The sequence below is a fragment of the Drosophila teissieri genome, chromosome 2L (assembly GCF_016746235.2).
Source record: "Drosophila teissieri strain GT53w chromosome 2L, Prin_Dtei_1.1, whole genome shotgun sequence".
Lineage (NCBI taxonomy): Eukaryota > Metazoa > Arthropoda > Insecta > Diptera > Drosophilidae > Drosophila > Drosophila teissieri.
The window spans coordinates 2,111,182-2,138,452 of NC_053029.1; the positions used below are offsets into that span (position 1 = coordinate 2,111,182).

The 27,271-nt window shown below is 45.0% G+C and overlaps 2 protein-coding genes across 3 annotated transcripts in view; one reads left to right on the forward strand and one right to left on the reverse strand.

Moving 5' to 3' along the window:
* The window catches only part of LOC122626459, a 37,220-nt gene extending 10,631 nt beyond the window's left edge, over positions 1-26,589 (reverse strand). The window contains exon 1 of the mRNA XM_043806732.1: positions 26,202-26,589. Within this exon, the coding sequence (XP_043662667.1) occupies positions 26,202-26,589 (388 nt within the window). The remainder of the gene's footprint in view (positions 1-26,201) is intronic.
* LOC122626460 lies at positions 11,080-12,509 on the forward strand. 2 transcript variants are annotated; one of them, XM_043806734.1, is made up of 3 exons: positions 11,080-11,322; positions 11,399-12,257; positions 12,324-12,509. In XM_043806734.1, the coding sequence occupies exons 1-3, from the start codon at positions 11,276-11,278 to the stop codon at positions 12,351-12,353; spliced, it is 936 nt and encodes a 311-aa protein (XP_043662669.1). In that variant the 5' UTR covers positions 11,080-11,275; the 3' UTR covers positions 12,354-12,509. The 2 variants fall into 2 exon arrangements, with proteins under 2 accessions (XP_043662669.1, XP_043662668.1); XM_043806733.1 differs by having other exon boundaries at positions 11,083-11,322; positions 12,321-12,506.
* Positions 26,590-27,271: the final 682 nt, after the last annotated feature.

The window sequence follows — 27,271 nt, forward strand, 5'->3', positions numbered from 1 at the left end:
AAGGGAAAGTCGACGGTGAGCTGCAGGGAAATTCCCAGTCGTTTTCCCCGCCAGCTGCGGTGGCAGCAGCTGTGAAAGCGATTTTCCATCATCAGCATCAATAACTTCATCATTGGCATGCCATTTTCCAGGCCATTCCGATTGCCAACCGCTTGAAGGTCCGCCAGAGAAAAAAACTGCGAAACTTTCTAAACAAATTTAAGCAAATAAAGGAGCGGTGGCAGCTCTGTTGTTCTGTGGGTTTTCCGGCTACTTTTTCCACTAAGCCGCAAAGCTTTTTCGAGTATTTCCTCTACAAAATTCTTTTTTTTTTCGGGCCTACTCCTCGTCAAACCCCCAAAACTGATTTCGCACTGCAGCCAAAGGCGGCTAAAAGTTGGTCGCCGCGTTTTGTGTTTTTGGCCAATGTTTGCTGTAGGTCGCGGCACGCCCCCCGCCCCACAATCCACTCCTCAGCCCCCTCAGTCCCCTTAGTCCCCTCAGCGCTTTCGGGCCAGGACCTGAACCCCACTGCATCCCCCGCAGCCCGCCGCTCGCTTCTTTGCTGGCCAAAAACTCACATACACAGCTGCCACAAGTGTTTCGGCGAAATATTCGCTTATATTCGCATATTCGTGCGGCGCCTGCAGCGATTCGTGTGCATTTGGCAAAGCACTTAAAATGACAGAAATAACAGCAAAATGCTAGACAAGCGAGGCGCACAAAAGGAGCGAGCCAGCGGACGGGAGGTGGATCTGCATCCTGCCAAGCACTTGGATGTGCCCGGCTGTTCCCGCAATCCTTTCCACTGCGGCATCTACATAGTAGTAGCTGGCTTCGGCTTCGCGTTGTCAGCTGTCTGGGGATACAGACAAGGTTTCAGTGCAGCCAGTTAACGCAATTAAAGCTGCCACTAAACTTAGACGCGGCTGGTTAACTAAACTCAGTGAAATTAAAATACAGGGGGCTACAAACTAAGCAGATACTTGATACTGATTTTAAAGCTACTCCTTAAAGGTTTTAAAAGCTCTGCAGTTCCATCATATTGCTTGGCATGACGTGTTTGCTTGTAGTACATATAATATTTGAGCGGCATAAATTATACAAAATGTCTACTATTTTAAGCCCGAAGAATCCCCCGACGAACCCTTTTCAGAACACTATTTGTATCCCCCTGCTGACAGCATGTTCTATTTAAAGCCTCCAAAAAAAAGAAAATGCCGCCTAATGCCAAGAGGGAGGGAGAGGGGGAAAAACAAGCAAATAAATTGAAATGGCAGGCAATTGAAAACTACCCATGGATTTGTCAGACTCTGTCTGGCTTAGCGCCGCATAAGCATATAGAATTTTCCGGTTACGGATATGAGTGTATGAAAATCTGACTGGCTGACAGTCGCAGGCAGAACGGAAATTTTCCCACCGAGAAGACGGCGCAAATGTCAAGAGACTTGGACGGGGTTCAATAAACGCCATGCCCGGATTCATCTGCTGCCCGCCCAGAAATCTGATTATTTATGAAGTGCCTCAAGGATTGAGTCCTGTGGCCCTAGTCCTGTGTCCTGAGTCCTGAGGCCTTAGCAGTCCCAGCGGAGTGGCAAGTGTCTATAAAAATAGCAAAACACCAGACGAATCATAATGAGTTCGGGACTCGGCGGCGCGGCGCTCACGTTCCGCAGGACTCACGTGGCAGGACCTCGCATCCTGTGCTGCCCATTGTCATCGTTAACACTCGTGTAATGTCGCTCATAAAGGACCCGCTGCCGCGCCCTCTGTTCTGCAATTAAAGGCGTGTTCATGGCAAAGCTGCAGAAGAAGGATCTGCGCCAAGGAGATTTACATAATGCCGAACAATATGGCCGAGGATGGCAACTATTTTTACATGCCCATAATTTGATGACGACAATGTCTTGGCATAACAATGAGCTGCGACTCTATCCGAGGACCTCATGTAAATTTCATTTTGCTGACTTTAAGGATCTTCCCTCCCCTCCCCTCTTCGTCTCACTAGAACCCATACACACACACGTGTTTTGGGGGGACTTTTCACTGGCCAGATTTGGTTTTTCCTTCCATTTTTTGTGATTTCTTTGATTTTCTCTTTATTTGCTGGCTGCCATCGAGCGGATTTGTTTCGTGTGTGAAATCGAGCGTGAATGTTCAACGTAAATAAAATTCAATTTGGCATTTTCCTTTTAACTCAATTTATGTGTCAAGTGAAAGTGGATTTGACTCGGACAAACATTGTGTGGCCGGCCATTTGGCTTGTCCCGTATCAAAGTTATAAATGAATTTATAGCCGACTTTTGGACCACCTCCCCTCTCCTCCCGTTTCAGCCCCACAAAATTAATAGCATTTGGAGCAGCGGATTGATTGAATCAACCCGACCAGCGATAATATTTCAGCCAAAAGGGTTTCAGCTCCCTGCAACATCGCTGCCAACAAACAACAAACAACATTCTGCAATGTGGCTTAATTGATGCAATTTGACGGTTACATTTGGCCCCAAAAAACAGTCGATTAACTCGCCACTCAGCTGAACTTATTTAATGCATTTATTCGGGCTGAACCAGGTGAGAAGATTAACTGCTGTTAATAACCGGGTTTGGCGTTCGAAACCTTTTATTCATTCGCTGCCACACATGAGCGCACAAATGCGTGCGAGTATTGTCTGTCAATTAAGTGTATGTTTTTTAAATTCCACTTTATTGGCGCAATTTTAGTTCGGGAATATCAAGGATAATTGATAATAATTTATTTGTTTACTTGTACGAAATATGGCAATTAAACTGATTTTATGAACCTTAAGAGTACTTGATTAATCATGAGCCAGCTCCTGTACTCAAAACTCATGCGATCCGCACAGAATCATATCTGCAACTCGGTTATCTCCTGTCTATTCCATTCCGCATGCAAACGAAACTCGCAACAAATAGTTCCCCGAAGAATCGATTGCAGAAAGACAGCTGAAAACATTTTTGTGGCCCACACACATACACACACACAGCGAAAGCAGAAACGCACACTGGCACACACTGGCAACATCAGACAAATTTCACATAATCAATTCTGGTTTTAGGCCCAGTGGCTTCATTGTATTGGAGATCGGGAATCGGGGGACAGATGTCCAGGAGGCGAGTGGCGGAGCTCCAGCTGCTGATGGATGTCTCTGGAGCAATACATCAAGCCAAATTAGCAGTTTGTGTTCCATGTTCGAAAAGCCAAAATGCACAGTGATGTGGGGGCAAGAGATTTGAGATTTAGTGGCAGGGGAAAGCGTAGCTATTGGTAAACAGCAAGAAAATAATAATAATACTTACAGCTATCTCGATATTATTTTATATATAAATCATGGTAGCAAATCTTAGTCTTAGTCTTGTTCGTATACAACTAGTGTGCATTTAGAATTTAAGTTTACATTAGAATTAGAATTACATTACATTTTTTCTGCCAGTGCAGTCACAGAGATTGAGCCATGCACATAACTTGCCCAGGTGCGTTTTGGGCCATCTAAATTGGCTGACAGCATACACGAAGGACACACAAACACGGGTGGCCCAGTGGGCGGAAAAGGTAAGCACATCCAAGGGGGAGGAGGTGGGGGGAGGTGTGGGCAAGAGCAGTCCTAGAGTGGAAGACCTGAAATGCGTTAAATGCGTTTGATGTGCAGAGTGCGTCTAATGTTTGAAAATTTCCATAAAACATGCAATAAAAGCCGAAGGACAACAACAGCAAAGGGTTGAGCGAAAGGAGTGTTCGCTGGAGGCTGCCGGAGGGGGAGGGGAAGAGGGAGGGGTTAAGGGTTGAGGGGAGCAGGAGGAACAACACTTGCCGGCATAATGGAAAAAGTACAAGGGTCGCCATAAAAGCATAACAAGCTAACGTGAAACGGTGAGGCAACTCGAAAGCTGCAAATGAGGCCAGCAGCCAACAGCCAGCAGCCAGGATGCGAAGGCAGGACTAAAACCAGGACCTGCAACCTGGCAGCTCCCGGCTGCTGCCAGAGCTGCAGGCCAGGATTAGGTTCAGCGCAGGTCCTTGCTGCCCTTGCCCCCTCTTCCTTCGAGCGTGAAAGGTGTCAGGAGAATCGAAGCAGCAGGACCTGCAGCAGTAGCAGTAGCAGGAGCAGAAGCAGGAGCAGTAGCAGGAGCAGATGCAGAAGTATGCCATCAGCAGTCGACAATGTAATGCTTCAATTTCGCCCACGCACATATCCACACAGGGACGGGAGTACAGTGAGAGAAATGCCTAGCAGTAGTCAAAATTAACTCGTTTTGATTAAGAAAACTGTCCAATTTGGAGGCTTACAGCACATTGTACACACTTCCACACACCTCCTTATATGCTAGTACATATCAACTTTGGTATTGTAGCCAGATTACAGTTTATAAGCCAGCTAATACACTCGCCCCATTTCTCGCAGTGCAGGCACACAGTGAAAGAGACATGCATCAAGTGCTTGCTTCGTTTTCCAATGGAAAATTGCACGCCAAAAGGAGGAGCAAAGAATTTGATGCTCGAACAGATGGAAAACGAAAGCGGAAATGTTGTGCTAAGCCACGCACGTCCTGCCACTCCCACGCCGCCCCCTTTTCTGACCCTTTCTTTATCTCCTTCCGCACGGCAAGTGCTGTAGTGTGTGTGTGTGTGTGACTATTTACATTGTCACACTTTCATCATTGTGTCAGTTGGGCTCCGTTATCTTGTGCTTTGCTCAGCTCTTCAAGGATGTGCCCAAGGACGTGGGCGGCGTGTGAAGTGGGGGCGTGTCCAGGCAGACAGCTGCTGCTCAATTGCATTATCCTGCGTCCGCTGATGGATGATTGTTTCCTCGTCCTCGTCCTGCATCCTGCCAGCCCAGTGTCCTGCATCCTGGCGCCCCTTGAGCTCCTTGTAATTTGGCAAGTGCAACCCTTTTTTCTCCGGATAATTGAATATATTATGTGACAGCACATTGTACGCAGGAACTGAAGTCATTTTTTGATACCAACTAGGAGATGTGAGAGGGCACTTGAATGCATACATTAAAGCGTGAGTGAGTGGATTTCCCTACATGGAATTTTAATCAAAAGGTCGTTGGATTTATGAGCCGCAGCCAGGCAATGTAAAGTTGGGTAATGGCTCACAACTCTCAACCGGATATGATCTGCATCCCCCTCCGCTTGGGGTTCCTTTCCCCGCGCCACCAACTGCCGGCTCAACTCGGATCGATTGCATTTTGAAAACTTTTGCGAGAGAGCTGGAAAAAAAATAATAACAAAACCGACTCAATTGCTGCCACCACCTTTCGGCTTGAAACAATACAAAACAAGCAACAACGGCGGCAAATAGAAAACTTTGGCTCTTGTGGCAAAGTTCGAGTACAAAGCAATAATAAGGAGCTCATCATGAATTTTAGAACGAGTGGCATAAAGTATATTACACTCGCACACACACACAATTGTAACTGGGCTTTAGGGTTGCGCCCCATCTGCATCACGTATACGCCCAGTGTGGCCCACCTGGAAACAAACGTTTGTTGTGGTTGCTCCCAACCCAACCACTGGCCAGTTGAAAGGGCCTTTCTGTGCGGGATCTGCGGCCTGGCCACCGCCTCTTCCGGCTGGACGGCAACTAGAATAAAATTTAATTAACCTGAAACCTAGTTTTGTGCTCCAAGAGCCGGCTTCTCAGACCCCGGCAGTCCCAGCCAGACTGCTTCAACTTGGCCGACTGGGAATTGCAAATGATGTAAACACGGGCCACAGAAGAAAACGCAGGAGAGGCACAGGAATGAGTGGAGAGGGTACATCTGGAGAAAATACAGAGCTTGAACTGAAAACTGGCCTACTATTAATTCAATCAATTATGAATCTAAGTTGATCAATAAAAAGCAGAACTAAGTGAGAGGCAAAGATATGCAGAATCTATAAAGAAGCAAAGGCACAAAGGCAATAAGATATTGCACTGCTCATAACTTTTAAACAGTCATAGAAATTTCTTCAATTTGTTGTGAAAACCTATGAGTTTTCCCTCTCTGCAGGACCTGTTTGCAACACACTTTGTGGCTGTGCATTATAAATGATCAAGGGCTAATTTGAATGGCAAAGCAGCGATGCTAACTTTTCTTTTAAAGAGCTCCGGCTGCTCTCATTGTTTTTCCCGCTGGGGGCCACTGCCATGGCTTTGGCCAGGTAAACACACACACTTTGCGGGTTTTTACTTGTCACAACACAAACAGGAGGACAAAGACAACAAGTGGCGGAGCCGCAGGTCCTGCCTTCCCATTCCTGAGTCCTGTCAAGAACCCTAGTTCGAGAGCTCAGCTTTGATCAGCGGTGGGAAAGCCTGATGGTTTGAGACTTGGCGGTCTTTAATTGGAAACTAATTATTCCCTACACCTATGCACGCATTTTCCCCACCCCAGGGAAAGTGTGGGAAATTCCCCACTGTTTGCCTTTTTGCAACAATTAGGCAAGTTGCGATGCCTGCAAATCACCCCTATAATAACTTATGTAATGCCAAGGGGGGTGGCAAATGGATAATAAACTTTCGAAAATACCAAACGGGCTTTGAATTAATTAAATAACGCCAGCATGTACACTCACACACACACACATAGTTAATACTTGCTTCGGGCCAAAGCAGCCCTGTTAAGTAGGCTACAAATTTTCATCTTCGCTTGCAACTATTTTCTTTGATGATGAATACCCATTGTGCAGACTAATTGAATCCCAAACAGGGACTAATTACCCCATGTGATGAGTCTAATGAATTCAATTGACCCGATCGACCTCAACAATGCAACTATTTCCAGAGGTCGGCGCTTCGTGTGTCTAATTGGATTTTGGTTAATACTAAAAGCGGTGATAAGTATCGCAAAAATGAAAACCACTAAGCGGACAGACAGCAGCCGAAAAGCCGCGAATGGTTTATTTTCACAAATTAATATCTATTAATTATGCATCTAAATGCTAGGGACTGGGTGAAAAACCAGGCTGACAGTGAAAAAACAGCAGCCAGCTAAATAAATAATGAACGCCTCTTAAATTTTCATTTGCGACTGGCCAATGGAGCCCCTGAAAGCTACGAGTGAAAGGCCAAAATAAACAATAATAAAGTACAAAAAGTACCGAAAGTAGGCGGCAAGTTCGAGTCGAACATAACAATTCCCTTCAATGGCATCGAATTTGTTGTGTCATAAACTTCAGCTGGAAACTCGATAAAAGAGTCCACAACTTTTACATTTTGGGCCATTTATATAACTTTTTTTTATAACAATATAGTACATTCAATTCACTTAAGCAAAAATAAAGTTGAAAGCAGTTCCGTTTTATTAATATGGATTTAAGATGTCAGTCTTACAAATTGGTGCGATAATAATGTAGTAGATAGTTTTGGGACTTACTGATTAGCTGCTTGTATTCTTAGGCATACAAAATAATATTAAATATTAATATTAAAAATAATAATAGATTTAATATATATATTTTTAGTGGTAAAAAACTAACGTTGCCAGTTGCCAATGAAAGCCTTTTAACTTCCGTTTCCGAACTATTTTTCAATAGTGGCCAGGAACTTTGTCATCAGGTGCATTTCCCAAGCAAAAGAGGAAACTTTTCGCCAAAGGGACCCCGAGCATAAGAGAATAGGAGAATTGGAGAAGCTGAGAAATGGGAAAATGGGAAAAATGGAGCAAGAGAAGTCCAGGGAATCGTTGACAGGAAGCAAACCGAAACGGCACCAACAAATTACCCGACCCATAACCACAGTGCAATCAATTGTAGTGGTCCAGCAGCACACACTCGTCCGAGTTGGAATCGGAGGAGGCAGCCGAGAGCGAGGACGCAGTGCCTCCAAAAGCACTTTATATGCCGAGGTAATGGCGCCTAATAAACGTCTTCACTCGAGTGCGCTTGCCACCGCCCACCCCCCTTTGCACCACCGAACCAGAGAGTGGCAAAGAGAGGGTGTGGGGAAGGTGGAGCCAGTAATTATGATTTATGTCGCTTTGGAGAATGTGCAAGGCGTCTAATTGTGTGGGCGGGCGTTGGCTACAATTACGCCCATCTCCATCATTTCCCCACCCCCTCCCCGTGGTCACCTTGTCCCCCGAATATGTCTGCTATTATGTCAGGCCAGCCGAAAATAGTGGAAATCCTACACGAATGTCGGATAAAGTAATTACAGGATGCTCATTTCCCCCCGAGTTTCCCACACCCACACCAACACCAATACCAAGACAGGTCAGCACAGGACAGCACAGGACTGACAGGACGTGCGAGTGTGTCCTGATGTAATGCATGCTAATGCGACACCTTCACCTCCCTCTCTCTCTCTCTCTAATCCTTGATCATTAAAATAATTCAACTTGACCCGAGACTGGACCGGATCAGGACCTGGGCGCACGAAAGGATTCCTGGAATTCTTTGGTGGCCGCATAATGCTAATGAATCGGTATGCCTCTTCCCACTCCCTCTTTTACTTCCACTCCCACTCCTAATCCCACTCCTTTCAGTGCCATTTCGTAATGCCACAAAGGATTTTCCCTGCCGACGGATGGGGACAATTGAAAAATCAGTAAACGATGCCGCATTGTCAACGCCACGTCCCTGTGGAGCAGTGGGCAGGATTGGGGCATCGTCATTCCATGAGTGGAGCATCATTCGCACTTAATTAGTAGAATGGCCGATTTAAAAGTGGGCGTGGGGCATGGGGGGCGTGTCCAATCAGCTGTGGAGCCTAATTACAGCTCGGACTTTCACTACCATTTCAAATCGCACTCGGCCAGATGCGGGCTCTAAAAACCGAATCGAGTGTCCAGCAGATGGGAAATCGTAAATGAATGCAAAATAGACAGGAAATTCATTCCACACTAAAACCAACTCCGAAGCTGTTTAGGGTTTCCTTTTGAAGAGTGAAATTCTTGATGCGATTAGTACGGAAATGACATGAAAGGCACTGAAAGTGGTGAGTCCTGGAAAAGGAAAAGTTGGTAACGCGTTTCACTCAAAGGATGAGATGGAGGCTGAGGATGAGAGAAGGCAGGAGAAATAATAAGTAATTCGGTTTCCCATTCCGAACTGTTAATAAAAAGTGAATCCCCAACTCTTTAAACTCGCTCAACAGCTCCAGATACAAAAGTATCTTGACCCGCGCAAAAGTATCTACTTAAATGCCAGCGAGCATCCAGCAACCGAATTGCAGCTTTTAAAAAGTTACTGCAGAATGCAACAACTGAAAAGTAGTTTAAGAAAACGGAAAGTACTTTAAGCCACCGAACAGTAAAAGTAGCGGATCTGCCTTCAAAGTATCTCTAGCTGCGTAAAATCATCTTTTGCTACTTAGTCGCCGAATACTCCTTTAAGCTAACAAAAAACTGAGGAAACTTTGCGCTGCCGTCGAAGGATGTTTTCAGCACCCACTCCTTGCCAAAATATATCTTTGATAGCAGAGACAAATTGCATCTAAGGATGTGTAATCCCTAGTGTAGTGTACCCCCTTCTCCCCCTTGAGATAAAGTATATCAATTTATATATTTTTGGATGGCCCGTAACATATTTCCGGCCATTAAACATAAGTCCCTTTCTGCTAACTGGATTAGGTGCAATCCAAAATGCTTGGCGGTTCATCAAGGAGGCCATCAGCAAATTAGTCCAGAAACTCGAATAAAAATTTGCTTAGCTGTCGTAAATCCCGGGACGCACAAAGGCTAATCGGGCGGCTAATCAGGCGCAGCCATCGTCAGCCCATCAGCCCATTTGCCCATCAGGATATCAGGCTATCAGCCATCAAAGGCGGTCCGAATCCTTTGGCTCAAGTGAAAGGCTTGCCGAAGGAGCAGGCACTGCAAGAAACCCAAACGGAGGAGGCGCAGGCTGCGTGCCAGGACATCATTATGCTAAAATATTGCTCGGCGGTACTTAATCAACACAAAGGCAGCGGCAGCGGAGGCGGCTGCCACGCCCCGCTGTCGATTTAATTGCCCCACAGACACTTCAATGTCAGCATAAATTAAATTTTGATTTCGCCGCTCCGGCGGCTCTAATGAAATTCCGCACGCCAAATTGCACAGCCCTCAGAATGCGGCATCCACATGGCGTCCACACCTCCTGCCCATCCTCCTGCTCATCCTCCCAAGTATCCTGCCCCCTTGCAACCCACGATGATGATGATGAGCTCGTGATGTGGCGGCCTGAATTGAGTTGGAGGCCCAAGTTAGTCGTTGCTCAGCCATTGTCGCATCAATTAATTTCGGCACGAGCCACGAGCAGGACTCCAGGACTCCAACCACTCTGATCAACACCATGGACCACCCTCCAACAGCTACACTGCAAATTGGCCCGGATTAATCATATGTCAGTTGGAGTGGGCCAGTTATTATATGTTCCTTCCTGGTTATATAGGAATTCCACACAGAGTCCACACAGAATATGGTTACAACTCATTAAGTGACTCTATAGTTTAGTTGGCCTTCATTTCACTGATATCCGACCTCTTTCTCTCAGTGCAGAATTTCCATTCTCGACCACCACCACAGCAGTTTGCAATTGTATTTGGAGGCGTGGCACGTAATGAGCTTAGCCCTGGCCAAAACCTAAGGTGGCCAAGTCAGAGTCCATTATGGGCGAGTGGCCCGCATCTTGCGGATGTTCGTGGGGGTTAACGAGGGGCAAGTGGGGCAAGTGGGGGTAAGTAGAGGTAAATGGGGGTAAATGTGGGTGGTGGTGACACGGAAGGGATTTTAAAGTCGCCTGATTACGAACGAGTCCAGTTGAGGTGGGCAACTCGGCGAACTAAAACTGATTAGGAACTCGTTTTGGTCAATCGAAATGCATTTTGCTTTCAGCTTATCAACACTCAGTGAGCTTCTATTTCACAACTATTTATAGATAGTTGAGCATTTAATTAATGATGTTATTATTGGAAAATAAAGAATTAACAACTCGGCTTATGAATATTAATTGTTCTTTCACTTTCCAGCAGCGCTGACATCGGTTCGTTCAGCTTTTTATGCTTAGACAATAACACATTTTTTGGTGGCAATCCTAGTCACATTTCCTTCAACAAGAAAGTTAATTTTCATTTACTCCCATTATTGTGTAGATGTAATTAAAGTTTAGTCCGCTGGCGTTAATCCATCCACTTCCACGAGGAGACGCTATCGGCACCCAGTTTTTCCACGCCGAGTTGCCAACTTGCAGCTGACGTGTCTGTCAGAGTGAAAAGTGACTGACGAAGCACAAATCGGAAAACTGGTCGAGCGATTGAAACGAGAAAGCAGGAAAAGCCAAGGGAAAAACAGAGGACTTTCCCATTATGGAACCAGAGGTCGTGTACAATCAATGGCATCGTGATGAAGAGCAGTAAGTACGGTGGAGTTCCTTACTCCAAATTCAAGCCAGAGAACCCAATTTTCACCACACAAACAAAAAATCGCAGCAATCAGTTCATCTGCCCCATTGTCTACACAAATGAGATGCCCAGTCCTCCGAAGGATTGCAAATATCTGCCCTGTGGCCAGATTATCCGGGAGTACGGAAAGGAGCCGGTTCTGATTCACAAGCTGGAGACTCGCTTCTCGCAACTGTTCAAAGGGCTGCATGAGCTCTTCAAAATTGATTTGATGGATCAGAAGGCTTACGATGAGCTGCCCGGCAATGTGCAGCCCATGGACCCGAGAGATGCAGCCTTGCTCAAGGACATTGAAGCGCTGGACTGTGGCTACGCCAGACGCATTCGCGTCCAGGATTGTGGCCAGATGTTCGCCAAGGAGCGAGTGCAGCCACCACGTCCTCGTACACGACTACAGAGCTCTATGGCGATGCTCAGGGCTCCCAGCAACCTGGAGCCCATCAGCCTGGAGCTGCAGAGGGCGATGATTGATGGCAGCTTCAGGGATATTAAGAAACCCCTCTTCCGACATCCCACCAAGCCGGGCAGCAATGCCCGCCCTGTGATGACTCTGCCGGTCTTTCCCGATACGGATTTGCAGCACTATAGCTTCGTTCAGATGAAGTTTGACATTCCACCGCAGGATAACAGCCAGAACTTAATCAAGGACTGCGGCAGCTGCCTGATCAACTTCCGTTACATCCAGGACATTGCGGAGACCATGGAAAAGGTCTACCTATCCGACCATCGCTACAGAGAGGAAAAAGCCGGGGATAGTTTGGACCGCTGTGAGCGTTTCATACTGCGCGAGGAAGATGGTGCCATCCATTACGTAAGTGTGGACAAGTACATCAAGTTGAGGCGGGAACGACCACGCCCCCAGGCCTCGGCCAACAAGTGTCTGCTGGTATGTCCTGGAAAATCACTCTCACATTTATGACATTGAAATTGACAAACTTCGCTTTTCCAGCAGGTCCAGCGTGTGGAAATGGAAACAATATGAGGGGGCATTGATTCCTGGCAGGTTTCGTATAAGAAAACAAACAAGACGATGAAATAAAGCCCTAACCATTTCTATGTAACTCTCGAGAATTGAAGGAACATTTAATTGGATATACTTGAGACTGCTTAGTAAATGAAAATAAAACAAGGCAGAGTGCTGCTTTGAAATTCAAGCTATGCGTATTTGTAAAGTTTTTCGCAGGCTAGATACATTGGGATTAAAAATCATTTAAAATTCTGTATAAATTAGTTTCGATAGCATTGCCATTGAAGCTGTTTCCACAGCATTCGTTTCCGTTCAAAATAATTATTGAAAACATCTCCTCGAATTGAATTTTAGCTTCGAAAGTTAAGCTGAAATGTCAGTTGATTTCTCGCGCAAAAGTTGCCAGGCAACAGGCTCCACCTGCAGAAGTGAATCCGCGCCGCATGCCCCCGCAACCAGCGGCAACCACCACTCCCCCTCCAGTGCGCCAGCCACGTCAAGTGCTGCAGCATCTTTGGGGCAATCCTGGCAAGAGCTGCCATGACGATTCCCAGGCATTTCTAGGAACTTGGTCACAAGCAAAGAAAGATATATAGTCAAGTATACATTCGCCGACGAGAGTCTATGTGAGAAATAGACAATTTTTATGACGTTTCCTGCGAGCCACCATTTTTATTTTCTACAATTCCCCCCGCCCCTGTGGTTCACTGCGGAATCCTATTTCATTTGGCCAGACGCTCGGAATTTGTTGTGGCAGCAATTTGGCAGGAAAACCCATGCCACGCCATGCCATGCCATGCCATTCGCTTCCATTCCATTCCCCACTTGCCGCGATGTCGCATGCAGCAGATGTCGCTGGGGGAACGGACAACCTGCCGCAGTTTTGTTGGCCAGAAACTTACACGCGGAGGGGGGAAATGGGGGAGGGGCAACGTCACGTGGCACGATGGCTTAAATAGATTAGCCGATGCATTTCCTGTGGTCTGCGGAACTGTTGCTCTGTTTCTCTGCAGCAGCAGCAGGCAACTGCACCGCGCCAAAGAGTTCATTTCGAAAAAGAAATAAAACGAACACTTTGTGGTGGTGCTTTCAAATCAAGCCGAAACTAATGTGCCAACATCAAAGGCAAACAAATTCAAGTGCATTGAGTCCGCAACAAATCAAAGACGCCCGGACGAGCGACCTTTCTCCCACTATCCTGCAGGACTTTCCCTCCCCCGCAGTTGCCATTTCTCTCAGCCATACATCAAAGCAATCAAATGGACCCAAGTGTATCTATCAAGGCGATAAGTAACACGAAAAGAAATTCAAATCCCGCTCAAAAGAAGGCGGAGCCCGGGCGAAAAACAAGGACATCGCATCCCAAGCGTGTTCAGGATGTTCAGGATGTGCACTCAAAATAATACCCAGCACTTAGAACTTATTTCTACAAAAATGAGGAATATAAGGCTTCTTCATATAAATATGTACATACTCCTTAATTGTATATAGTTCCATATATTTATAATTAATTTTTTAAATTAGTTAGAAAGCTGGTATATTTAGTGTTCAAAGGTAGGCATCTTGTGATTAGTTTCATCATCTTATATAATTTAGTTAATTCTAGCACTTAGTTGACTTGTAAACTGACCTTTTTTTTTTACGTGTGCTGAAAGAGGCAACGCAACGATTTCATTTATAAATTGAGCTTCTGTTTTTTTGGCAGCAGCTAAGTTACGAGAGGTTGCGACTGGATGGCAACAAATTATCGGCCTGGCACCTAGCCATCTCCCCCCATCACCATCTCCTCGGGGGAGCCCCTCGGATGCCACTTGCTCCTGCACATCCTTGACTGAAATGAACTCTTCGGGGTGTGCGAGTGTGTTTGCCGGCCTCAAAGAACTGACCAAGCAATTTGCCTGGCCCAAAGGCTAACCAACACCTCATCGCTCACACGGAGCCAAAGAGCCAAAGAGCCAATGGGCCAATGGGCCAATGGGCGAGATAAAACAATGGTGAGTGGTGAAGTGGTGAGGTGGCAAAGTGGCAAAGTGGCGGAGTGGAGGCAGTGGGTCTGCACTTGGCCGGAGTGGACTTTCGCCTTAATTAAACAGATTTGTTTGCCCACTAGTGAGTGTGTTTTTCGACCCGACCACGCCCTGTCTAAACAAAGAGCGAGTCAAGAATTATGGCAGCACCGAAAGGTCAAACCCGTTCTCGGTTTTCAATATCTATTGGCTATAAGCCTGCCATAAGGCTGCTGCTATGAGGCTTCCACTTAGCTGGGCTGACCTCATAAACATACAACGTAAATTCCAACGAGATGACACTTTGCCACTTGCTAATCCTTAATTTGCAATAAAAAGAGATTCATGATCCCCATATCGTATCGTATCGTGTGTTTTGCTTTCTTTTCCCAGCTGCCCAGCTACACTTCTAATATTTTACTGTCACTAAAAATACAACGTTGCCGTTTCTCGCAGACGTCTTCGGAGTTCAATTTATCCGGGTACTAAAACCCAAGCACTTGGCCGTAAAAGTATCGACCTAAAAGGTGTTTCTTCACAGATCAAACTAAAATCATGTAGTTTGCATGTTTAATCGCATAAATTTTTAAAAATCAGGTCAAGCTGATATATGTATGTATGTTTGTGGTTTGCATTTAATATTCCTGCTTAAAATCACATGCAAAATGTACTGGTAACATTCTTATAGATATTTAAGCTACCTGCAAGTCCGACAAATTCCACCCAATTCAGCCAACAGACAGCCAAGAAATAGCCAAGCATAAATCCAAGGCAACTCGAGTGCTGGCCATTTCGGGGGTCAAGTGTAAAGTTAAACAAAAACGCTTAGCTCGAAAGGCTGAGAAGGAGAATGAGAAGGAGGAGAAGGAGCTGCCTTGGCCAGGATTTGTGCTGCGACATGGCCTTTTGTTGGAGCTGCCAGGGATGTCCGCACGAATATTCACATTACACAGCGTGGACAAGGAGCAATGAGCGCAGGATTCAGAGGATGCGAAGGATGCCAAAGATGCAGAGAATGAGAAGAGGAGCGACCCTCAAGTGGCAGCAGTGGCCAAAACGATGTCAAGTCAAAAATGAGGGAAAAAGAAACTAATTTCATAAGATGGTGTCAACTGCAACTTTTCCGTGAGAGGCTCTCCCCACGGCCGCCCCTCGAGCATTTTCCGCATTTTCCGCACTCGCCACTGCTCGAGTGCTCTCTGCACTGCATTAAACGGCCGGGAAAAGCCAGGAAAAACCAGGGAAAGCTGGGAAAGCAGGGAGATGCTGCTGATGGCCACTGCCGAGAGCTAAATGCACTGGCAGATTACCGCAAACAAGAAAAAACTCCGCACGCAACCCCTAATGAGCCTCTTAGTTGAAAACTCATAATCAGCACAAAACTCACTCGTTCGAATATCCAGTGCACTGAAGAAAAACTTATAGACTATCAAATGTAGTTATAAAGCTGATTTCAAATAATATGAATTTATTTATATTTAATTTTTATTTATAACCCATTTGCGAGTGTATTCACTTCAATGGCTTGCCATGAAAACAATCCATTCGTATGCTTGATTCGCTTCTTTTGATTCAATCGCCTCATACAGGCGTATGTGCACAAAGACAAAACAGTTAATTAAACCGAAAAAATGCCTCAATCAAAAGTTTTGTGCCCCTTTTTGTTGCTGCAACAAGTCAGCAGAATAATGCGTTGGAATGCCCACGTTGCCGTCCGCACAAATAGGCGCTGTGTGGATTAAAGCCCGCCCAGCCATTTAAGTTGCTCGAGGGAAATATGCAATGTGGGCTGCCATTATTCATGGGGCGAGGCTATTGAAAGGCCCCGGGGTGTATGGAAATGTAGGCGGTGGGTGGACTTTATTTATTGACGAGCGGAATGGCATGTAAACCACAAATTAATTGGCTTGGTTAGACACCGCAACGGACCAGAAAGTTGCATAAAACTTTGCCGCCTCGATTGATTGATGTGGCCTGGCATTTGCCAGGTAATCAGAGGCCAGGGAATCGACCTGGCAGCCAGGTGCCTCTTGGCCAAGTTAAGAAACAAGTCAACCAAGTCCCTGGGATATTTATATTATTTTTCTTTCAATATTCCTTTAAACTTGCCTTCGCCGGCTAAAGTGTATATATGTATGTACAATGTACAAGCGGAGATGAATTCGAAAGTTATTTTCCGCTGAGTCTGTTAAAAATGGAAAAACAATATGTACATTTCAAGAATTTATGCTGGCCATAACTTATCGATCTGCATAGTTACCCCGCTTATTAATTATCTCCGCTCAAATTTTGATTCACTTTCCACGCTCGTGGCGAAAACTTTAGCCGACTTTTCTTATCCTTTCGCGTAATAAATTATATCCAACTCCCGTCACAAATCATGAGCTGCATAAACTTTACTTTCCAATCATGAATCATTTAACTATCGCAGAAGGCAGCTCGGTGCTTTGTGTTTCGCACCAAGGCCGGCAAAACAATTTGGTATCAAACAAATTAAAACTTTGGCCCAACTATTTAGATACAAATGCAAACGGATGGTCAGCCACGAGAAATGCTCGCAAAGCAAAACACAAATGCCGGAGAAAATGCGGGAAAGGTCAGGATTCCACGGGAAAAGCAAAGGAAAACTAGGCGAAACTTAAAGTGCACGTACTAAATGTTTCCGGGGTCGTAAATCAAATTGCTGCAAAATGCCTGAGCGAGAAGAAAAGTTCAAGTTTTAGTATGGATCGTTAGCCTTTAAAATTCTTGGCTTCATTATTATGGCAGATAAATTTAAAGTTGTTTTTGTATATGCCCTTTATTACAAAAATATTCACTTTATTTGATGTTTTATATGTTTTTTTACATACCACATACCACTCAAAACAATAGCTATAATTGATAGCAATACAAATCAAACTGCATTCTTAAAACTTCCAATTGCGGAAAATCCCACGCTACAAAATTCCTCAAGCTCAGTGAAAAAAATGATGTACTCCTTCGTTTCTAGACTCCTTACTAAGCTAAAATTCAATTTGAAATGCTGTTAATTGTAGTGATACCGCAGTTATTTGCCTTTTATTCGAATAGCTCTTGCTATCATCTTGTGGATTTTCCCAAAGTGAGAGCAAACAATTTCCCCGGCAAATTGGACAGCTGGCATGCAGTGCAATCTAATCAGATCTAATGTGGTGCCTCCCGCGTTTTCCTGAGCTGCAGAACCCTTTGGCTGGGGTCATAAAAAAAAACCCGCTGCGACGATTCCAAGGAAAATGTGTTAATAAAAGGACAAAGAGTCCCATGGAAACGGAAGCCAAGAAAATTGAAATGAATAGAGAAAAAGGGGCGGCGTTGGGGCGTGGCGAGCGGTCGGAGGGCAAGTGGCTTAAAGTTCATTTGCAAACAATCGGGCGACGGCCGACGATACCGACGAACCCAGACAGTCTGGCCCAAAAGTGTATGCCATGGATTTTCCATCTTGCGCCCAAATTATCCGGATCCTGACCTTTTAGTCTATTTGCGTCTGCGACTGCGTCTCTATTTCGCCCATTGTTTACTCGTACCTCGCCTGCATTTCACATCAGCTTTTTCTTCTTGGTCAATCCTTAGGCGAATTTATATTGTGTGCCTGTGTGTGTGCGTGTGTGTGTGTGTGTGTGTGTGGCACAGACAGCCGCAGGCATTTCGATGTCCTTGCGCCACAAAAATGAAATGCAGCCAACAAGACGGGCTACAATGTCTGTTTGACTGACACACATGAAAGGGGTGGTGGATGTTGGGTGTGGTTAGTGTGGGGAGCTTGGGGATCTGTTGTTTGTTAGCGATGGGCATCCTTGCAAACATTGCACTTTTGGGTTAAGCAAAGCCAACGCTAGCAAAATTCTTTTTTGGCCAACCGCAACAAGACACACACACACTCTCACACACACACGCAGTCGGCCAAAAGCAATTCCATTTTTGCCTTAAAATGCACGAAAAACGACGGCAACAAGACGATGAAAAACAGTGGAGTCAGCCGCCAGGAAAAGCGGCGAAAATCGGGGAAAATCGGGTAAACAAAAACTAAGCTAAACTAACAAAATGTACAACTTGTATGCTTAAAATGAAGAGAAAGCATGTCACACATAATTTAAGCACTAATAGATTGATTATCTTGAAAATCTGAATATTTTAAGCACTTGAAGAAATGCAGAGACTTTTCTCTGTGTGTAAAAGTGTGTGGGAAATGGCGAACAGCAGGGCACTATAACCATTTTCAGCTGGTACACGCATTACAAGTATTTTTATTTATCTTAAGCGCAGCGCGGCAGCTAAAAATAAATGTGAAAGCGAAAAACAGAAAACGGAAAACGGCAGGCTGACTCGGAAAAGCAAGGAAAAGCGGAAAAGCTGAGGCTGAAGCTGTTCTTGTTTGAACTAGGAGTGTACAAGTGCACATATATGGGCATATTTGCATTGCATGAAGCAGGAGGCACTCTAATGTGGCTGTAAGAGAAAGGACATCTCAGAAGTCAGCCAGGATGTTGATTCTTAATCAGCATAACCAGTTTACCACACATGAAAAGGAGATCATACGATTTCAGTCAAGGAGTTAGGGTGCTTTCGAAAGGAGTCAACAAATTGAGGATAATTAAAATAAGATCTGCTACCTATTACAGAGAAAATATTGCTTATTTATATGTCTTATGACAGACTTGTAAATAATTTAAGCTGCTTGCCAGGAATAGAATAATTTCCTTGGGGATGCCCACATTTGGGGACTTCCATGCGCTGCCCAATCAATCATCGAAATGCTAATGCTGCTGATGACTTCATCATTTCCCTCCTCTCTCCTCACCCCCCCATTCATTCTTATCATTTTAATGCGAACTCTCGATTTCCCGCCCACAGTCACTCTAAATATAATATAATACTGAATGCGCTGATAAATATCAAATCAAACCCCGAGTAAAACCCTCGCACAAGCATAATTTGGGAAACCTTTGCTGCAGAGCGTATTTCCCATTTCAGCATTTTCCGGCAAATAGTTTTCTCTTCTTCATGTGTGTGCCGGCTAACATATGTTTTCATTCCTTATTTTCCTGGGGCTCGCTTTTTTATTTTTGTCTGCAATTTATTTTATTGCCGCAATGCAAAATGGTTGTGTGTGTTGTGTGTGTGTCTTGTTGGCTTGTATCCGTATGTTTACCATTTGTATTTGGCCTGTTTAGCTGTTGTTGCCTCGCCCGCCGGCTGTGGGCCGCCGCCTTTCCCCTCTTCTCCATCCCCCACCCACTCTCGCTTTCCACTCACATTTTCCACCCCGCTTTTCCAGCCCACACGAAATGCTGACACAAATGATGTGCTGTCTGCATTTGGTCGGGCGCAATTAATGCGGCATCTGCTGCTGCTGCTTCTAATGCTGCTGTTTGTGCCTCAGATGCTGCTGCGGCACTCACACCTGAATCTGCGGACAGATTGTGGCATGCCGCATGGCAGCAAATGCAAATTATTGTTGTGCTTTCACGCTACCCCAAGCGAAATAGTTATATTTACGATGGCAACTCGAGAGATCTAATTAATTTTTCACTTGTTTGTAAGTCTTTGTTAACAAATAAATATTTTCTGCACTTTTTATGAATGATTAATTGGAAAAGTTGGCATTTTTGTTGGGTTTCTAAAACCACATGCTATTTTATTTGGCTTGAAACTACATTTATACGTGTATCTGAAAAGTGCTTCAATTAAGTGAACATTTCGAGTGGATTTTAAGCTACGGCTTACCAGAGAGCACAAAGTTTGAAGCGAATTCTTTTTGGCCAGATTACCGACTTATATAACTGCATGCAAGTTTAAATTTAATCTGCGAACTAGATATGTGCACGTTGCAACATTGGAATGGCTTTCCATTCGATTCTCCGTGCTGATGCACCGCAGCTGATGTGTGAATTTTTATACTTGCACCACTAATTCCGCCTGACGCCGAAAACTTTTGCGGTTGAATGACTTTTGTGGCATGTTCGCTGCCAACACGTGTGTGCCTAAATACACTTGCAAAAAACTTATTATAGTTTTCGTTTTAACTACCCAAGAAAGTTTAGCCATTTGGGTGAATGAGCGTTGAATGAAAATTTTAACAACTGAGATTTATGTGAGTGGAAACTGGGGATAGAGGGGGGATTTTCTCGCAGTGCAGCAAGCCCGCTGTTGGTTCTGCGGCATATTTATGTTACGGTTACAAGGCTGCTTAAGTCCACATTAAGTTCGCACATCAGTTCCGTTTTCTCCACCGGCAGGAAAATATAAAGCGGCAGTCGGGGGGGAAAATCAAGAAAAACCAAGCAAGTGGGAACCAAATCGATGGCGGAAATGTGGCATTTTGGGCCTGAAAGGTTTTTCCTCCTTTGGTTGAAAGCTTTCGATGCTCAAACGGTTTCCCATACTCGCATATACGAGCAGCGCAAGTCAAACAAATCGTTTGCTAATTGGCAGTCATGTATTTCTGACCTTCAAGCGCCACAGATGACTGTGGCACAACTTAAAGAGCCGACTGCCAATGGCAAAAGTTGGCTGCTCAGAGACTCACAACTCACAACACTCATACGCACCGTTGCCCGGAGGCAATGACTTTCATATCGCTGACTGCTGATGGCGAATGTTTTTGCAGCACCACGAACACATCGTGAAATTTAATTGGCTGGCCATACATGCAAAAGAGTAAGGAGCTTAAACTTTTCCCGCTCTCCCAGATGAATGCAATTTCCCCGTCAAAGCAATGACTTCGTTGCCGGCAAAAAAATCAGGCTCATCAAAAGGAGCGAGCAATAAAACCTATTTTAAAATAATAACCCTTCAAAAAACACCCGCCAGAGTGCAGTGCCACAAAAAAAGGGCTACGTAAAATTCATAAAGTATATGAAGAATATATGGAGAGTGTGTGTATGTGTGAAAATCCAGTGGAAAAAAGCGGAAAATCCTAATTGTAAAAAACGCCAGTAGACTGAGTACAAAATTAACATGAGAAAAACGTTTCAACAAAAAAAACCCAGCTAGAAATTGCAATTTAATTAATGAAATGCATCGCAGACTGCGAAAATATGCAAGGCAGATAGGCAACTGTATAGGAGGAGCGGGAAAATGCAAATAGCCGCAAAATTGGGGCCTGAGCTGCGGAAAAAGGAAAGTGAAAATTGCACAGCCGCTCCAATGGGGGAAAATTACTACAAAACCAAATTAACCAAATTAGCAAGCTGTAAATTCAGCTCCACGCCTTTGGCTCCATCTTCTTGCCCGCCAGCAGCTGCAGCTGCAACTGCAGTGAGGAGCAAATTAATAAAGTTTCACATTATTAGCGGAGTTTTGGCCCGCTCTGCTTCGTCATTTCCCATCTCCCAACTAGCATTTTCCATTTTCCATTTCCCAGCCAGTTGTGTCTGACTCCAAACACGAGTCCTGCGCCGTTCTCCTCCGCTGGCCAAATTTAATTCTTCTCGTAGTTTTAAGCAGGCCAAAGTTTACTTTTTCTGTTTGAGTGTGTTATGGGCCCTAAGTAAGTTGGCCAACTTGGATATTTTTCGCTCTTCGCTTAAATTATATGCGCAAGTTTTTGGGCCAACAACTTTCGTGGCGATGCGAGGCGAAGTTTCGCTTAAATTTATCTGCCGTTTCCTTTGTCGCAAAAGCGGCCCATATAGCGAACTTATTTATATGCGCGCACTATGGCGGTGGAATGAGTAGTGCTCCTTGAGGAATCACAAAGGAAACTTAGCCCCATGAGTATAGTAAACCAACAGGTAAATAAATATGTATTTTATATAGCTTTCCATCTTATAGTTTCTGTTTCAACACTAGTATCAATGGCTCTATTAACTTGGCCGCTGCTGTGGGCATGAATTCACGCATATACGGACACCGCATTACGTTGACAGTCCGCAAAGGAAGATGCGGCAAAAAACTAAAGCGAAAATGAACAACACACAGCAAATCCTGGTCACAGGACCTGCACACACACACACACACACTCACACACACAGTCACGAGGCAGGCAGGATGCTGTATTCACAACGCGTCGTACACGCAATTGACCTAATTTCGCCCCTCGAATCCTGCGATCCTGCGAGCCTCGCAACTTTGGAGCCTCGGAACCTGGGAACCTCGCGCCCCGCCACGAGTTATTTCCTACTCGACGTCGCGGTAATGGTCGCCGTTTAGCTGCGGGTCCTGGTTTGCCGCCAGGATGCGGCCAGGATGTGTCGCGATGTGCGGCAGGATGTGCAGCTCGCCACCTCGCAGGATGCACTTTACCCAATATTGTATTTCGCGCTTATATTTTTCCATTTCTCCCCTGTCTGCTGTGCGAGCTCGTTTCAAAAATTCATGGCAGCTTTTCAAGGGGTCTAGTCCTGTTGGTCCTGCCAGTCCTGCCGTCGCCCTCCTAGTCGCAAAAATATTTCACTACCTGGCTGGGTTTGTTTTATTTTTATACCATGCTTTACATAATTAAGTTCTTGTCGATGGCAAAGTTTCTGACATTTACTCATACGAGCAGGCAACTTTTGGCTGCTGAAAATTGCGCACATGGCTCGAAATTAATTTCATGGCCCCAACTCGGCAACAGCAAGGACAACACACATCCAGGACACAGCCAGCCCAGGGAAACCAGAAACAGGCAACACATGTTTTTAGAACGTGTTAATTAGGTGAATTTCTGAGATGAATTCGCAGCACACCTTCCACCAAATCAAGAGTGCACTCGAAGTGGCAAAAAAGCAAAAAAAAAAAGTGGAAATGGCAGCGTTGCAAGAACCTTGAACTAGTGGCAAATTGCTAACAAGGTCGCCAAAGTTTCCACAGGTGGTGACTTTAATTGGCGGCTGCCTTCAATCAAGCCAACTTTAATTGGCAAATGATGAAACTAAGCATAGGGAAATTGAAGTAAATGAAGGCATAGTTATAAAGCCTATTAAGTTGTATTCCATAGCTAAAAGCCTTAACTATGCCAGAGTAAAATGAATGCGAATTAATGCGCTAATCAAGTCCAAGAAGTTGGCCAAATTGCAGAGGCGTTCATATTGATTTATAAATGGTGCACATTCCGCTGACATCAGCAGCAAACAAACTTCCAATGGGCCAACTTTCCAGGGCTCTCGAAGTTCCAAGGGGACCAGCTATCCCCAACTATTCAGCTACCCCAACTATCCCCAACTATCTGTATCTAAAGACCTAGAGGCCGCCCCCTCAAGGCCGTTCTAATTGCATTTAATTAGCTGCCACGATGGCCTCATTTGGCCGCTGTTCTTGCCATTCTTGCTGTTCTGGCTGTTCTGCTAACGCTGAAAAGTTGACCGACATAAATTTCATTAATTAGTTGAAAATTTGGCCAGCGCTTGGCAAGCAACAATTTGTGAAGATTTGTTAACGCCGCCTGGTCATTTGCCACTTTCGGACCTTTTGGGCCATTAAACAAAGGTATTTATGAGTGGCGGCAGGTCAGTAAGTCAGCTCAAAATGAGCACTTGTGTGGAAGAACTTGGATGCTCAAGATCAACCACAAAGTGGCGGCCGAATATGAAAACTCTTAGCCGAAACATTTGAAAAGTTTTCCCTGTGCGACTTGGGCAACTTTAAGCGGCGGTGATAAACAAACAAGTCGTCTAATGTTCCACTTTCCCGGCAGGATTTCCCAGACACAAAGCTCGGGGATTGTGGATTGAGGATTGTGGATTGGGATTGGGATTGCGATTGAAAGGAAACTCGTTGGCCATTGACAAATTCGGGACTGGGGGATAAATCAATTGAAAATATTAATGAATTATTTATGAGATAAGGCGGTGGGCAAATAAAACCGGAATAGGAAATAAAACAAGTCCGACCAACGGCAAAGCCAATGCGAAATCCCCTCGAGTGCAAGCCGCAAGAGGAAATGGAAGCAAAAAGGAAAAATATTGGAAAAGCGAGCGAAAAGCGAGGGAAAAGCGAGGGAAAAGCGAGGGAAAGGCGAGGAAAAATGCGAAGAAAAACAAAAAAAAACGCCAGACCGAAACCAAAACCAAAGCTGAAAAAGAACGAACTGTAGAAAAATTACGCTGGAGACTAATAAAACAAGATTATTGCGGTAGAACCGCAGACAATTGGCATGGCAAGAGGGGCAAGGCGGGGGGGCTTTGGGCCCAAAACTAGACAATGAGCCAGGCCATAAATCAGCAGCCGCAGAACGCAGACAACTGCAGTCGGAAAAGTGGGAAAGCTCGGCCAACTCGCACGCATTTAAGCAGTTTTCCCCCAGCACGATGGTGCGCAAGATAATTATGCCAATATGGGCGGGCAATCCGAGCGGAAAAGCGGAAAAGCGACAGACAGCAGCAGGTTTTTCCTGGGCCTGGAAAGCCCCGGAAAACGCACCGTGCAAATATTAAATATTGAACAGTTTCGGCACAGAGAATGGACTCCTAAAGTCCGGAATTCAATTTGGTTTGACACGTCCAAGCAAATGCAGTGGAAATGGCCAGCCGCTGAGGAAAATCAGTTTCCATCCACAATCACTCACAATGAGATGAGCCAGCAGGGGGAAAAGTGAAAAGTGAAAATTGGAAGGCCATATTAATGGCAAAACTAATTAGAACGCATACTAACTGGTTTACTCAATTATCCTGTAGGCAGTAGAAATTTTATTGCTTTCGAGCTGAAATTAATTATAAATTTATTATTGGCTGAGGACAAACATATTACTGAGGTAAATTACGCTGGCAACCAGCAAATATTTGCCTTTCTTAAATTTAACATTTGGTTGCGCAAATTAATAAGGGATTTCGCCATCAACTTAATTACTTTTATATGCAAAATATCAACAGAAATTAAAAACATGCCATCATTGATGGCTGTTTCTATCTCCAAATATTGGCATTTCCCCCATTTGAACATGGCCATCACCGCCATCATACAAACGATTTGTAATCAAAAGTTGTTAAATATTTATCGAACACTTAGACCAATTCAGCGAAACAATTCATTACTTTATTATAATAAATAATAATAATTATTATTGCTGGCCGCCAAACAGCAAACAACATGCATGTCAACAACTGCGCATAGAAAGTATAATGCACCTCAACCGCAGAGCGCGGAAAACTCGAAAACTCGACTCATATGGCGGTGAAAATGGGGGAAAACCCATCACTCACCGGGGGATTTTTAAGCTCGAAAATTAATTATTAACAAATTGCTCAGCATGAAGGCGAAACAAATGAATGGCTCGTGTTATTGTTATTATGGCTGCTGCAGTTGCAGTTGCACTTGTGGCAGATGTGGCAGATGCTGCTGCCTGCCACTCGCGTTGTGAGCAATTTTCTGCATTATGCATTAAATGCAATTTGAACTATTAAAAGCATACTTTTAGCACACACTTTGCACTGGGCGTTTGGGCGTTTGGGCGCTCGGCCAACGTGGTGGGCGTGGCCGTTGGCTAAATGGACGGCGGCCATTTCAGCTATTTGCCACGCACGTAAACATAATTTGCATTGCTCTGAAATATTATGGCAGCAGCTAAAACTATGCAGCACAGCAATTTCCCGCTTTTCCGCCGCTACCCCCCTTCTCCTTGCCACACAACCGATGGCAAAAAGTTCAAGTAGCAGCGCAAACAGATAGAAAAGCATAGAGATGACCCTTGCATTCTAGCTAGCAGTTTGCTTGGCCAACAGCTTTTAGCCAATAAGAATGGCTAACTGTTGTAATTAAAATCGATACAACATATTTACCTTACTACTACTTATATGGAATAATGCTGAATAAATGCGGCAACTTTTGCGGCAGCTTTAGCCATTTTCGGTGGCATAAATGCAGCCGGGTCAAAGGCCAGAAAAAGTGGCAGATCTGCTGAAAGGACTGGAGCACTTACCGTTGCAGAATGGCCAGAGTAGCGATTGTTGTTGCTGCTGCTGCATTATGCTAACAACTAACGCCATTATTATAATAACTGCGCGCGTCGTCGCCGCTGCCCTTGTTGTTGCTGCTGCTGCAGTTGCTGTTGCTGCTGCTGCTGCTGCTGCTGTTGCTGCCACTGCTGCTGCTGCGACGTCGACATCAGCAACATGGCCTGGGCTACGCGGTTCGATGACGTCGACGTCGTCGGCGCCGCTGCGACGCAAAAATCCGCATAAATTTATATTGCAAATTTGTTTCGCCGCCCGTGGGTCCTTTTGGTCCTGTTGGTCCTGTCGGTGCTGCTGTTGCTGCTGTTCCTGCTGCTCCTTGTGTTGTTTAACAATAACTATTGCCGCAGGCATCCAGCGAGATTTAATAGTTTTTGCCTGTCGTTGAGTTTTATTTGCCAGTTTTCAGCTGATTTTTCTTGTTGCTGCATTTAAGTGCTGATGTTGCTGCTGCTGATGTTGCTCCTTCTGATGTTGCTGCTGTTGTTGCTGCTGTTGCTGATGTTGCTGATTTTGTTGCTGCTGCTGCCGCCGTCTTCGTCGACTTGAGCAGCATAGTGCGCCATTGGCCGCTACTGCCGCTAATACAAATACATATATATTTTTATGCTGGCTTAAACTTTTACTTTTGCTTCTGCTGGCCGGCCGTCAATGAAATATTTGCGCTAAGCGGACAAGAGCAACATTGCTGGTGGCTGGTAGTGTTTTTATGGCTCAGCTGCTGCTTTCGGTTTTATCTCGGTTCACTTTGGCTTTACCTCCGCTACGCTTCACTGCACTGCAAAAATAAGCAATGAAGCAATCACTTTCTGTTGTTCAAAACCCCGCAGCAACATGGCCGAAATGGGTGGCAAAAAAGGGCGGGGATCTTGGGGAAAATGCACAGATTGAAAAGGTTGTGTGTGTGTTTGTGTGTGGGGCGAAATAGAGTTAGAGTGTAAAATGTACTGCCGTTTAATGGGCACTGCCGTAATAGAGATATCTTCCTCTTGTGCGGATTGAAAAGGCCCCCAGCAAAATGTTTCCATTTTGAAGT